The sequence below is a fragment of the Epinephelus moara genome, chromosome 12 (genome assembly GCF_006386435.1).
Source record: "Epinephelus moara isolate mb chromosome 12, YSFRI_EMoa_1.0, whole genome shotgun sequence".
Classification (NCBI taxonomy): domain Eukaryota; kingdom Metazoa; phylum Chordata; class Actinopteri; order Perciformes; family Serranidae; genus Epinephelus; species Epinephelus moara.
This window is the reverse complement of record NC_065517.1, coordinates 39,120,539-39,135,141: the sequence shown is the minus strand read 5'-3', so window position 1 is coordinate 39,135,141 and position 14,603 is coordinate 39,120,539. Positions and strand designations below refer to the sequence as shown.

At 42.0% G+C, this 14,603-nt stretch overlaps 1 protein-coding gene across 2 annotated transcripts in view; it reads right to left on the bottom strand.

Annotated features, from left to right (window-relative positions):
* LOC126398437 (1-phosphatidylinositol 4,5-bisphosphate phosphodiesterase beta-4-like) overlaps nt 1-14,603 on the bottom strand; it is a 142,513-nt gene that overhangs the window by 48,445 nt on the left and 79,465 nt on the right. For both annotated transcript variants that reach the window (XM_050057776.1, XM_050057777.1), the window contains exons 5-7: nt 11,933-12,013; nt 9,984-10,043; nt 3,491-3,634 (exon numbers count right to left, since the gene is read on the bottom strand). In XM_050057776.1, coding sequence (XP_049913733.1) covers nt 3,491-3,634; nt 9,984-10,043; nt 11,933-12,013 — 285 coding nt within the window. The remainder of the gene's footprint in view (nt 1-3,490; nt 3,635-9,983; nt 10,044-11,932; nt 12,014-14,603) is intronic.

The following is a 14,603-nucleotide window of genomic DNA, read 5'->3' as shown; positions in this document are numbered from 1 at the left end:
AAATCAGCTTCACTATAACTCGCAGCATTCACAGACAAACACTTGTCTTTATCTGGACACATTTTCCCCACATATACAACATGCTAACGTTATTAGCATAAGCCTATGGCATTTTACATTGTATAAATTAGCCTAGCAGCTAGCAGAGATTTCCTCTGCTCATATGAAGCCAGGATAAATCACACACAGGACTTGAAATGCTATTTTTGTGGAGGCTTTATTGTCTTCACAATTTATTGTTTCTTATCTGTGAAATTAAAGTAAATCAAAGCTTTGTTTCCACTGAGGGAAATGGTTTCAGCTCACAGAAACAGACATGAGGTCTGCGTTGCTGCAACGTGTAGTTACATTTCTGGGGAGGTGCACGTCAGATTACAGCGTAGGGCGAAAGAGGGAGGCTGCATTCACACAGTCAATTGAGTCAGAAACTTTGTATTTCGATGCAAAAAAGCAAACTGCCCCGTGCCGTTTCGCTTATCCACATTTTGACGTGCTCGATAACGTTAGGGCAAGTTAACTGAAGTATGCACAGCTGCACTGTAACAGGATCATTAGTGGAAAATTCATTTTCATTAGTCGTGTTAAGAGCTTAGTAGGACCACTGACTTTTTCAAGATAAGGGCAAAAACTGGAATATTTTGTGCAGGTAAACGAAGCCAATGAATTTATCCGACTAAGATGTTTTAGCTGTGTAGCTGAAGCCTGATAACATTTATCCCTCTTTGCCATAGACCTACATTGTTGTCCAAAAACTAAAAACACTCCAGTGAGCCACACTGTTGCCCTGGGTGACATGGATTTTTTATTATTATTATTATTTTTTTTACGATGACGTACATGGGCACTGTAGTTTATTTTAAGTCAATCCCACATACACCATCCTGCTGCCGTAAATACTTACTAGCATACCAAATGTGGATTAATCTGTGGCTAAAAATAGTCCCCAACAAATGGGTACTGTTGTATAAAAACTGCAGTGCCCAGCTGCTGTAGGAAATTACTTCGACTTTGAAAAATTAAGTTAAACATTTGTGACTCATTTTAATTATTCATTTTATTTTTTGGAGCCAAGTACCACAGACGGGGTGAGGCGGGGTTTGGTCTGTTTATAGGATTTGTTGATGATAAGTAAAATATAGAATGATGCTTACGTTCTCATGAGGAACACTGGATTTAATTCTTAGTGTAAAGCATTTCCATCACACCAAACCTGACACCGCAATTTTTTGGTTCATCTGAGGAGTATTAATCTTCCAATCGATTCAGCTCCAGGAAACTGACATTTAATCTGCAGATACAGTTGTATATTGTGAGCTGTACAGGATGAGTACAATGTTTGGTGGTCTGCCAGCAGGGGTCAGCAATAATAACGTCTGCTGATTAAAGTGAGAGACCGAGAAGAAGGTGTCGTCTGCCTGAGTCCAAAACAAACATGAATTGATGAGTGAGAAAGTGATGGCTGGAGAGGTGTTTCTCTACTCGATACAGCAGGACTTCTCACTGAGCTTTTTCTTACATGAGTGGGATGAAAAACAGAGAGAGAGCAGACTAAGAGCGAGACAAAAAGGATCAGAAAATAACAGCCAAAGCCTGAGTGCAGGAGGGACACGGGGAGACAGAGACGAGGTGAGAGAGAGAGAAATGACTCATTTCAAATGTGTCTATTTATCAGACTGAACCAAGGCCTCGTGTAGGAGTTAGCATATGAACCATTCACCTCGCAATTTGCTTTGTTTCTGAAATAAATATGCTGTGTCGGGGTTCTTTTAGCCTTCACATGATGTGGAAATGTTGAATGAATTAACGGTGTACTCCAGGTGCTCAGCACAGTTCACATCTGCTTTGTTTCCAGCCCACATATGGTTTTCTGACCATCGTGAACATCTAAGCGTTGGCCTCACTTGCATCGTGGATTGTGATACTCGTGTGTAGACTTTGAAAAGACTTAAACCGCTAACGTCTGACACCGTCTCACATCTAGACTAGTGCTGCACGATTTGATATTACCCCAACCTCCCTTTAACAATTCCTTATGCATCCACAAAACACAGTACTCTAGAAACACAAGATAAAAGGCGTCATAAGTCGACAGTATTCTTGTCAATTCAGCATCAACATACACCGTTCAGCCAAAACATTAAAACGTGGACATCGTCAACCACCAATAGCTGCGCTCTCTCCGCCACCAAACAGGAAGCAGCAAACAGGATAGACAGTAAACATGGAAGAGACTAAGGGAAGGGAAATTAGACACAGTTCTTGGACTGTAGAAAAGGAGGAGAAACTGGTGGAGTTGTGGAGCGAACAAGAGTCTGTTAAATTCAACTCATTTTACTGAGAACTCTTAATTATTGAAACGGTTCACCTCACATTCCCACGGACTCCTCCCACTAAAATTGCACAGCTAACCAATAGAGGCTGGTAGCGAGTTGAGACAACAAAATTCAACATGTAAAGTTTGTACACAAATATAGTCTATCTTTATAGATTACACTGATCAGCCAAAACATTAAAACCACTGGCAGGTGGAGTGAGTAACATCGACCATCTCGTCACAGTGCCATGTGTGCATCAGCATCTGTGGAACGTGCCGGTACGCCACCTCACAACTCGCAGGATTCAAAGAGAATCTGCGTTCAACTCCCTGGTGCCAGACACCACAGGACACCCCCAGAGGTGCCTTGACAGGTCAGAGCCAAGTCCGATCCAAGGAGTCCCCACTGCGGATCAGGAGAACCTCTGGGGTACCAGCACCTCCCACGAATGCTTGATTAGACTGGGATATGGGGATTTTCAAGGGCTAGGTAATGCCTTGAGCTCTGTGTCATGTTTCTGGGGCCATTCCTGAGAAAGTTTTTGCAGTGTCACATGGTGCACTGTCCTGTTGGAGGGTCACTGCCTTCAGGGAGTGCGATTGCCATAAGGGTGGAGATGTACTTGGTCTGTCACGGTGTTTGGGGCGTCACTGAACTTCACTATTTGCATAAGCGAAGACTGAAAACTTACGAAAATACAATGTTTGATTTTATCAGAATGTCAAGATGTGAAAAAGTTCAGACCACCCTACCCCAAACGATCAACATCACCGGAGCGCACCACAACTCAGATAAATCTCTCATGATGTTATTCTGACACTAGAAATTCGTCTGCTACGGTGAAATTGCTTGAAAGGTCATTTGGTGTTAGGCTGGTGAAAGCTTTAAAAAGTGCCATATAACACAGATCTGTGGGAGGCCAGCTAAGTGAAGTCTCTTTCAGTAATTTCACAACCTTTCTCTGAGGACACAACATTATCTTCAGGCTACAATAATCGCCAGTACATACAGATATACAATACAAGTTAGATTTGTCCTACACTGACTGAAGCTGTGAAAAAACATCAAATACATTCTCAAGGTCTGGTCGTCATCGGCCTCATTGTAACATTTCACTCCCTCAACAGTACGAAAGCACACTGAGCAGTGAAAATAAGGTGAATGCATATATTTACCCTGGCTACGTCTGGGCTCTCCGCCACCATGAACATGAAGTTGAGGTTGACCAGGTCTGTGCCGCTGCAGATGCAGATGATGCAGCCCTCCAAGTCTGCCTCCGTCTTCCCAATGGCCTCGAACGACGACAAGATCTTTGGGTCCTGGGGAAAGAAAGAGTAAGACGGTTTAGTAAGACACTGACAGATAGACAGGTGGACAATTACCAGACAGACAAACAAGATAAGGACACCAACAAACTGACAAACATTCTCAGAAAGAAGAAAACAAATGAGAGGTACGGCAGTGGTGTAGGCTGTCCAGGTCGAATCATTTCAGTTTAGCGAATTAGGAGAGGAAACTGAAGAAATATAAGGGGAAGTTTTATTGTCCTTTTCTGGTGCTGTAGCAGTCTATAGTCACTGACAAGAAAATATAGAGCAAAAGAAGCTTAGAGAGACACTGCAGCTGTTTACTGGTGTTGTGGAAAAGCCCACGATGTTAAGAAGCATGATATACTGTATGTATCATGCATGGGAGTCTTTATGCTCCATGTCAGCTGAAGAATACACTGGGCATCCATCACGGAGGAACTGATTGCAGTTCTCCATTCAAAGAAATCTCAGCTGTTAAAAAAGTTCCAGTGAATCCAGATTTGGACACACAGTACTGGAGAGCGTCACTTCAGACACCACTTTACTGGAGTAGGTAGGAGAAGGTTCACAGACACCTCTGTCAAGTGGTGAGTAACATTATGTAACTTGAATAAATTGGAATGTTAAGAGGACAAGCTAATAGTAGGCTTGGGTGGTATCTGTTTTTTTTTTTCGTATGTCAAACCCTCCTGACATTTCACCAGGGATACGGTATATGACAGTATTTGTGTGAGAGGCCAGTTCACTACTTTCTACAAGCACTCTTAGTTTTATTAGTACAATAAAGAAACAAATTAAACAAAATGTCAAAAAAGGAAACATTCTTAGACCTATTTACTTTATGAAACAGTAAAATACAACAGTCAGAAATCCCAAGTCTTTCACAGAAGTAAGACTAGCTTAAAATTAACCTTAGTATTTTTCAACATTTTGTGAAATTGTCATGTTCAACATTATGGAAAGGATCCCTACAGAGATAGAGCTTTTTGTTAAAGAGTAAGATCCTTTTTGTTGAACCAGAAACAGCCCCGAAAACGGTATCTCCAAACCCACCAGACAGAGGCAGCATGTTCTTACAACTAACTGGATGAATTCAGGTTTTATTCCAACTAAACCAGAGTTGGTGATTGTTGGAACAGTGGAGAGACAAACCAAGACTGTTTTTATGAGTTTTATTTTGTTTCTGTCGACTTCAAATGAAGTGTCTTTTCAAAATTATAAAATCACTGTTTTTATTTTTTAAATTGAGTCTGGTGAGTTTGGGCTGTTTCTGGTTAAACAAAAAGGATCTTAGTCTTTAACAAAAAGGTCTATCTCTGTAGGGATCCCTTCCATAATAATGTCAGACACTTGGAATAATTGGAGCCTGTCAGTGGCAAAAAGAAGCACTTATAGTGGGCATGAATTGATGGTGCTTTATTGTCTCAAGTGTTTACACTGCAGCCTGTTTTGCAGCTGCTCACTGCAGCTCTTTCACTCAATATTGGACCAATTTCAAAAACTACAACAAATAAGAAAACCAAAATAATGTGCTTAAAAATAAAACCTTTACTGTATTTTAGACATTTATATGCATTTAAAAGGACTTTAAATTTAAGGCAAAATAACGAAAATCTTTACTGAATGCTGACGAAGGGAATACCCCTGGTTTCACCTGCCCATATTTTATAAGACATTAGACATGACGTGTCTGACATTTAAAGACCTGTAGTTACTCTGCTTATTATCCTCAGAATAGTCTACAGTCCTCTGCACAGTTCAGCCTGACATGACCGCAAACTCCTGCTCAACTGGTGAAACAGAAAATCCATGAAAATTTTCTCTCTCTATCAAAAACACAGCCGACTCCTCCATCTCATCTTTCCTGGTTTCAGTCTGCCATCGTCGTCACCATGGAAGACGGTAATGCATTTTTGTTATATGATTGAATTAACAGCAACAGGCAACAGGTTCTGCCATTTTAAAACCCCAGCCAGCAATCATCCAAGGCCATTCATCTCTTCTCGCTCATTGGATTATCCGAAACAGCTCTCGGGGGCTCGGTGTAACCACGTTAGCCTCTGAGGAGAAGCCCTGCTCTCTGTTGTTCTTAGTCTGCTACTTACAGAGCGGCGTCTGAACAAACAGGAGGAGCTGCTGTCAGGCTGCAGTTTCTGTATACGTGCCCTTACGCATGTACATACACACACGTCCACACGTAGGACAGAGCAAACAGACCATCTCCTGCTGTCAACAGTACACACACAACCTGGTAATGCTTAAGCACACAGTACACACACCAGTGTCTCCTGTCAGGTGTTTGACTTTTAGTGGCCTGACAGGTTTGCATCCTAATTAGAGGCCGGCGTCCACATGGGGTTTCCCGTAACAGCTTTCATAATTCATCTGGTCTGCAAGATGCTGAATACCAAGACATAATGTGTCACTGTCGAGGCTAAACCGCATGAATCAATATTTAATGTACAGAGAAAGCATGCAGGTTTTTGGGTGTGTATCTGGCTCCATACCAGCTAAATAAAAAAACACTGCTGCCAGAAAATACAGAACAATGCAGCTGGTTGGTACGTATTGTTTATTTCAAGATCAGAGGCCTCATTGCAGAAAAATATCCTGACTGCTTGGCCTATCTTAAGTTTCAAAGATCTTGGCTGTGTCCCTTCCTATCTCAGACTTCAGACTGCCTTTAACTTTTAACTTTAACTACTCAAGATGGACAAGCCAAAACATCAACAGCTCATTTGTCACTGGATAGCTTGCTGTCATAGACCAAAAAAAAGACAGGCGTTCAGTTTTGGCTACGAGGAGTCTGGGGAACCAGTCGTGTCGGTGGAGGACATTAAACAACACCTTTTCAGGAAATTTTCTCCTCAAACATTTGAGCGTTGTGTCTGCCCCCAAACTGTGGAACAGCATCCCTCTCCTAATAAGATCTGCCCCCTCCATTGGCTCATTTAAGTCCAGGCTCAAAACCTACGTTTATTCATTAGCGTTTGAGTCCTCCTGATGTGTACCTGTGTATTGTGTCTCTGAATGTATAAGCGGTGTACCTGACAGTTATGTTGCCTCTCGTGTAGCGACTGATTCCTTTGTACAACACTTTGGTCAGTGTGAGGTCTTTTTAAATGTGCTTTAAATAAATTGGAGTTGAGTCGAATTATGTTGTAATGTTACCCAACATAATGTGTTTTATTCAGCAACTCCTGCTCTTTTTATCAGCTGCGAAGCAAAAGAACGAGCAAAACTCGTCCTGGTTTGAAACACAGGCATCACAGCTTCAGCCAGAGAGAAGGCTATGATGTCATTTATGTGACTTGTGAAGTTGTTCAAATTGCGTATTTTTAGTCTTATACCTTAACAGTGTTACATTCTTTTCTTTCTTCTTTTTTAATATTATCTTTTGCCTTGTTATATATTTGAATAACAATGTCAACATTAAGCGTTAATCGGTGAACCGCTGAGAATATTTAGGATATTTTGGGTCTGTAGGATGATTCTGTTACTCTTCAGTTCACTGCACTGCGCACCAACCAGGTCTGGTGGGAGACAGACAGCTGGTTAGCCATATTAACAAAGTGCCCACTGCCCACCCTCTGATCTCCACTGGTTAGCTAGTGTCAGCTTTGGCCGCTACGCAATGCACACCAGCCGGGTCTGGTGGGTGCTAGCTAGCGGCGCCGCTCATGGTAAAATGGTGCCTATTCATTCCAATGGAGTTGCTCGCCTGGCACATGCACTAAAAAAGTTTTCAATTTACTTCTGCAGTATGCGGCCCACTAAATATGTGCAGTAGTGTTTTTCCTGCTGGTCCCACCCACAAGTTTCCACTCAGCCAAAAGGCTTTTCTTGTGATGATGTCAGGGATATTTTAATCTCTTTTCTTAGCTCAAGGAAAGTTTTACAAATATAAAAATTTCACAACAGAAAGATTCATGACCTTGTCACAGTTTGGGGTGTCCTGTTGACAGTAGATATTTCTTTTAAAATGGTGGTCTATGTGGAAAATGCTTTTGGGGCTGCAGGGGATTTCTTTTTTGCTGCAGTACCGAAAATGGCCACTAGGAGAATGTGGCTGCGAGGCAGAATCCTGCACTGGGTCGGGTACCCGCAAAAACAGCTGATTTGCGGGTGGTTTTTAAAAAAACATTTTTTCCCGGGTTCGGATCTGGGTGGAAAAAATAACATGCGGGTCAGATCGCGGGTTTTAGATAAACACATCAGTCATTAGTTCGGTAAACTACAGATAACTATCTTGGTCATTATTTACTCTCTGAGGATCGCCTCCGCTATTTCGCAACGGTCATTGGTTCAGCTGTTTACACGCGTTTCACCATCTAATAACACAATTTGTGATTGGACGACAGAATCAACATGGCTGCCACCGTCTAACAAGCGCCGCTTCCAAAACAGTAAATAATTATTTAGGTATTTGAGAAATAAGTGGATAAAACGTACAACTATCACTTTATAATGTTTCTGAAGTGTTTCCCTGATGGATTACTTCTCTCCTCGATGGATTCTAAAAACACGTGACGGCTCGTAACTGCTGAACGTCGCTCTGGACAGAAAGTAAGTCTATTATTACACATGTAAAGTTCCTTTACATAGATTAAAAGTTTAAAAGCATTAAACGTAACAAACGAGTGCTTTTACACTCGTATGGGAGAAGAACACAGAGGGTTGATGATGGAGCTGAAGTCAGGTTTTTATTGTGAGAGCTGCTTCATTCAGGTCGTTGTTTACTTACTGGCACCTTAACTGTGGCGATATGCTGTTCAATATTCAGCCAATATGACCCAAAATGATTACTTTAAATCCGGGTTATGGGTCGGGCTGCGGGTCGTGTTTCAACGGGTAGGACCGGGTTGCGGTACTAATTGGCCTGATGCGCGGGTTTGCAATTCGGGTGCGGGTTTGTACGTCGCCGGGTCGGGGCGATTCTTGAAAACTGGACCCGTGCAGGACTCTGCTGCAAGGCTGAGCAGAGTTTCTGGGGGCCTGGAGTAATGCCGTCCCAACTCAACAGTCTTGCTGTGGAAACCTCCAGAGACTGGAGGGTGGCGTTTTTGCAGCTATGTCTTCCAAGACAGCGGTATCAGCGGTACACCGGAATTAGCTACCCTGCTAGCTTACTCAAACCAGCTGGTGTGCAGTGCAGAGTGAACAAGGCTAACATTAGCTCACCAGTGGAACCCAGAGGGCGGGCAGTGGGCATCCTGTCACTACATGTTAAGGCGGCTATTTGGCTGCCTGTCAGCAAGGCGAACAGAAATTCTAAAAAAAAAACCGATAAAACGTTTACATTGCAAAATATTAAAATGTCAACACCTCTAACTGGATAGCACTTTGAAATGTGGCTCTAAAGTTCACTGAGTCAATGGTGCACCCAAACAAAAGGAAAGGCCTCTTGTTCTTTGAGTCATTTTGCTTCTTAAAAATCAATTGATTAGTTATCAGTGTCAGGGTGTCTGGCTATCCCAAACAAAATTAAACTAGACAGACATCCCTAATTTGAATTACTTGTTAAAATCTAAAGGACCATACAGTTTGAGTAGCCTTTCAGTCATTATATGTTGGTGTCCATGTTGTTCCCCTTCACTGTCATTGACATACAGACCTAACAACACAGTTAATTTGAATTTAGGACAGGGTCCATCCTAACTTAGGATTTCTAACTTGGGAAATCCCCAAGTTAGAACGGTTCCGTAAGAGCTAAATCCCTACACTAAGACAGATTTTCCTAAATGCTGTCAGGAAACACGTTTCTGTAATACTAAAAATCCTAAATGTCACCCTAATCTGTGATAAAATAGGATTTCAGTCTTACAGTAGGAAGTTTCAGTAATGAGGCCCCAGTTTCCTATTACAGGATAAGGACAAGTCATTCTGACAGAGACTGAGTGTCTTATACCTGTGGGGTTTTGGTCCCACAGTGTGAACTCCTTAACCCAATGACAGCTCATCATAGGAGGGCCGAAAGCACAATTTTCCATTATTCTTCTCTGGGTCAAAAGCACAAAAAAAGATTTAGATACAACCTGCAGCTAAACCCAGCCTGGGTTGTATAAATATTGATGAGTTAAATATTTCATATTTTGTTCAGCTCGTGCCCCTGGTGAATCTGGTAGAGACGAGCTCAGGAATACGATCTCAACTGAGAGTCCCAGATCAGTCAGTCGATCAATAGATTACTCCGCTGCTACCTCAGCTAATTAAAGCATGAATATTGTGCCTGACAAGGCAGTTACTGTAACAGAAGTGTCAGTGTGGGAGCAGGAGACTGGATGTTGGGTGGAGTGGGTAGAGAGCGTGAATGTTGTAAAAACAAGAAGCGAGGAAATTGTCTTTTCTGGGGTCTCACCTTTGGGACAGCACCGACACGAATACTGTTGATGAGGGAACACTCGAGAACCTGGCCCTCCTGCGGGAGACACACAGAAAGATGGAGAGAAATAAGATGAGGGAAGAATGTGAGAGCAGGTGAAGAGGGAGACACAGAGAGAGGTATGGGAGTAGAGACTGTGAAAATAAAACAGACTGGTCACGATGCATTTTGTTTGTTTGCAATCATTTTTTAATAAGCAGCAGAAAAACCACAACTTCTCAGCATCTGACAACGAGGGGTGCAGGAGGATAAAGATACCCTCGAGTATCGTGACATTATGTTTTGAGATACTGTATTGATTTTAAAAAACACACAGTTTTTAAATTATTTACTTTTTAAAAAAAAAAAATGAATTTACCTAAAGAATCCTGCAAGTAGTTTTAGTTTTGCTTTTTTACTGACATAAGCAAATATTAATTCTTTTGCTCAGACTGCACAAAAGAAGCGCTAAGATGGTGGATGTTAGATCATCATGATTATTACTACTATTTTTATTATTATTTATTTATTTATTTTCGTTGTTGTCTTTCTTTTTTTTCTGTCCTGTTTAAAACTCAACAAAAAAATCTATTGCAAACAAAAAAAGAAAAACAGATGTTACTGGGATTGTGATAAAAACAAATGCAGATGTTTTGACTGCATAAAAAACTAAACTTTTTTTCTATGCAAACCGTTGTGTGTTCTTTATACTACACTCAAATACAGTTTTTAGTCATTGCCAAAAGTATTTTATTTAATAGTTTCAATTTCGTATAAAATTTCAACTAATTAAGTCAAGCAATGCAAACATAAACTTTAAAGTACCAATTATGTGATTAAATAAAAACTGAGATGACTTTCAATAAAGTTTATTTAATTACTTTAATATATTACATGTATTTCAAATATGTGTTGTTTGATTTAATTACTTTTTGTGGGGTTATGTTAGAATTACTTGACATAATTGGAGGGAAATCTTATATATACTTTAAATACATAAACCTGACCAAATAGACCAAATTATTTCTTCAAGTGTACGGCAGTTTTCCTAAAATTAGATAGAGAAAAAAAACCCTAATATTATCACCTTGCATATAGAAAATTCCAAGATACTGAACTGTAACCCTGTATTGGGATTCTTGCCAAAACACAGGTTATGATTATGTGCAGTAAACTGATATTCTGTCCATCCCACCTTACTAAGCTAGGTTTTTGCTCGCCATACACTGTTTATCATGCGAATGCGTCTCCTTGCTCCCCTCACTTGCGTCTTTTCCTCACGTCTTAGCTCCTCCCAGCGAGAATTTGAGAGAGATATATACGAGGAAATGATGCGAGGATAGAGGAGCTGAAGCTGTCAAATGAGAAAGTGTCTGTCTTCACCAGCTTCAGTTACTGTGGCACATGTGGAGGTGCAGCACTAATACATTACGGCTCTTGATAAAAGACTCTAGCTGAGGATAAACCTGTGTTTCCTCGGTGTGAGCTCCTCCAGAAGCCTCCTCTCTCCTCAAGGTGGATTTATCGGATTGGAGGATCCTACATGATGGCAGACGGGGAATTATTTCCAGATCACGGAAAAATAGATGGCCACTGGAATATATAGAAGAGAAGCCCACTTCCTCCTCTGTAACCTACCCATCTACCTAGTAGTACACCCACTGCTTCAACTACCACTACACCTCTGCCAGCAGTGACCCCTGTGCAAAGGTGCGCAAGCCAAAAATGACATCATCACGTATTTTGTGCAAAGTGCAAAGGCTCCGCCAATCCTATCAAACCTGCCCCATATTGGATTAACAGTTGTGATTGGCTAGTAATCTGTTTTAAGTGGAGGGGGACGCATCTGCCAGAGCAAATGAAACATGAGCTTGCAGATATGTGCAGTTCCCAGGCTACTCTGACAGACGAGAGAATACACAAACATGAAAAGATGGAGGTTTTACCTTTCCCTCACTCTTCCAGCAGATGAAAAAGCCATACTCATCCACCTTCATCTGACAGTTGGGCTCAAAGATGTACGGGTCCTGCAGAGGGAGGAAAAAGAGTTTTTATGAGACAGGGGGCTTCATCAGTCAGTCACAGGGTTTTATTTGACCTGGAAAGACATTTAACAGTCAATCTGTTTAACACACGCAGGGCTTACGCAACAGACAAACAGATGTAGCTCTAATTCTTTTTCTGAGACATACCTGTCTGCCTAAGGACACACACACACACACACATGCAAAAACATACAAAGTATGCGCAAATACATTCAGTATGTACACACACACACACATTTGCGTGCAGAGGAGATGAAACCTTCTGCTAAGATAAACACAAGGTGAGATACATGTGACCGCCATGAACTGTTAAATGCAAACATCATCTGGTTGGACCACAGTGTGGTGCATTAGAAACAAGGGATAATCCTATGTGAGATGCACGTGTGATTGTGAACACTACACGATTTTAGCATTAAAACTAATGTACGCAATAAGTCGCATCGCAGGACATGCAGTGTCCAGTAAGAGAAATTAACTCAAACACAACATGCTACGTTTCTGCTGCTTGACACAAAAAGAAAACTTGCAGTATTCATTTTCATGACCAATGTTATCAGCCAGGCCTCCCCCTTTAACACAGGTTATGTGACATAGTCTGGCCCCTGTTTACACTGATTTTCCGCGAATGTTGGGCCGTTTTGCCGGCAAGCTGCGAGCGTTTAGACACACGGAGCCGGATTGGCGAGTTGATCCGAGGTGCCCAATTTTCCGCCTTGTAGGGTAGACATATTGGCGGAACCCTTTTAGTTTAAACAGACCGAGGCGGCCTTCCGCAACGGGAGGGGCTGTTGATGACTTGTGGGAGGAGCTGTTGATGACGCCGTACATGCGAGCCACTGGCTGTGGATAAACAGGAAACAGCTGATAGCAGGAATTAGCGAGCAGCTAGTAGCAAGAGGGAAACACAAACCTGACAGACACTGTAAAGATGAGCAACTGGGGAGACAAGGAATTGCGCGCCCTCCTTGTCCTCGCAAACGAAGAGGCCATTAACCGTCAGATGACGGGGACGGTGAAGAACGGGCCGACTTACGAGAGAATCGCCGAAGGACTGACCAGCCGCGGCTTCCCTCCCACGTCACTGTTTACGTCACACGCTGAGCTACACGTTTTGTTACTTGTTCACGCCCCCCATTGCCCCGAAAAAGGCGCATTCTGTAAACAAAAGTAGGTAGGCGGCATTTTGCTGCACTCCCCGATTTTGTTTCTATACTGCCAATGCTGAAAAAAGACTGACTGGGCTTTCCTGCAAATTTGCACAACTCCTGTTTAAAAAGCGCTGTTGTGTCAGCTCTGTGATAGTCTGGTGACCTGTCCAGGGTGTACGCCGCCTCTTGCCCTGTGTCAGCTGGGATAGGCTCCAGCCCCCCACGACTCATAACAGGATAAGTGGTTACGGAAAATGAATGAATGAATATACCAGCAGGCTGTCTAAAAATCACACACAGGGGCATGATGTTGTGTGTAAATACACAACTTCTATAGTAAGCCCTTTTTTAAACAGAGATGCGCCACAGGGCTGCAGTGAAGTCCCTTCTTTACGTCGTCTTTACATTTTACACAGCTGCCACCATTGTGTGTAAATACACACAACATGAACACTCACGCCATTGTGTGTAAATATACAATGGCAGCGGCTGTGTAAAAATGTCTGGCGACACAAAGAAGGGACTTCAATGCAGCCCTATGGCGCAGTCTGTTTAAAAAAGGCATTACAATAGAAGTCTGTCTGATAAACAATCAAAGCACGCCCCGCTAGTAGTCAACCACAAACCAAAAAACAGTAAGGATAGATGACTGACTTCAGCCAGGATTGACAGAAGAGTACAACATGAACCCAAGTGTTTCATGATGAATCGCTCAGTGTATTAAACTACCTCATCCCCCCTTCTCCCTCTCAGAGAAGTCTTACAATTAAAACTCAATTTTCAGCTTTAATAATTATTTTTATTCTCTTTGCAGATTATCTCCTCCACACATCACCCCAATGACTCCAAAATGATTATTTCCAGATAGAGCTGTTCAAATCATGATGAAAATTCTTATTCATTGTGCTGCCCTAGTGTGTGTGTCTAAGATAAAAGGTGTGCTCGCCCAGCTGCTACGATGCTACTACACACACACACGTCCTCTAATGTTCCACCTATCAGCTCCTGTGCAACACGCATTTCAACAGGAGAGTCGGAGCAGAAAATCTACTAACATTATCCTGCTTATCTTACCCAAACATTTTTCACTCATTCAATCAGCTGCTGTGAGCTGTGATTGTGCTGACGAATGACTGTGTCAAAGTGTGTGTGTGTTTTTATCCCACTCACATCACACATCTGAGAAGGATAAAACATGAGAGGAAAAAATAGAATAGGAGATGGCTGCTGGGTCACTCTAACTCTAATATTAGCAGGAGGGAACAGTGTAACACACACACACACACAGGATGTTGCTGCCATGAGATATACCGCTGCAAATAGGAGTAAGACGTTTTTTATTTGGCTGTAACATGTTATCTAAAACCGTCATAAAACCCAATTAAATGATCTTATTTCCATTTAGGAAACAGTGAGTCTGC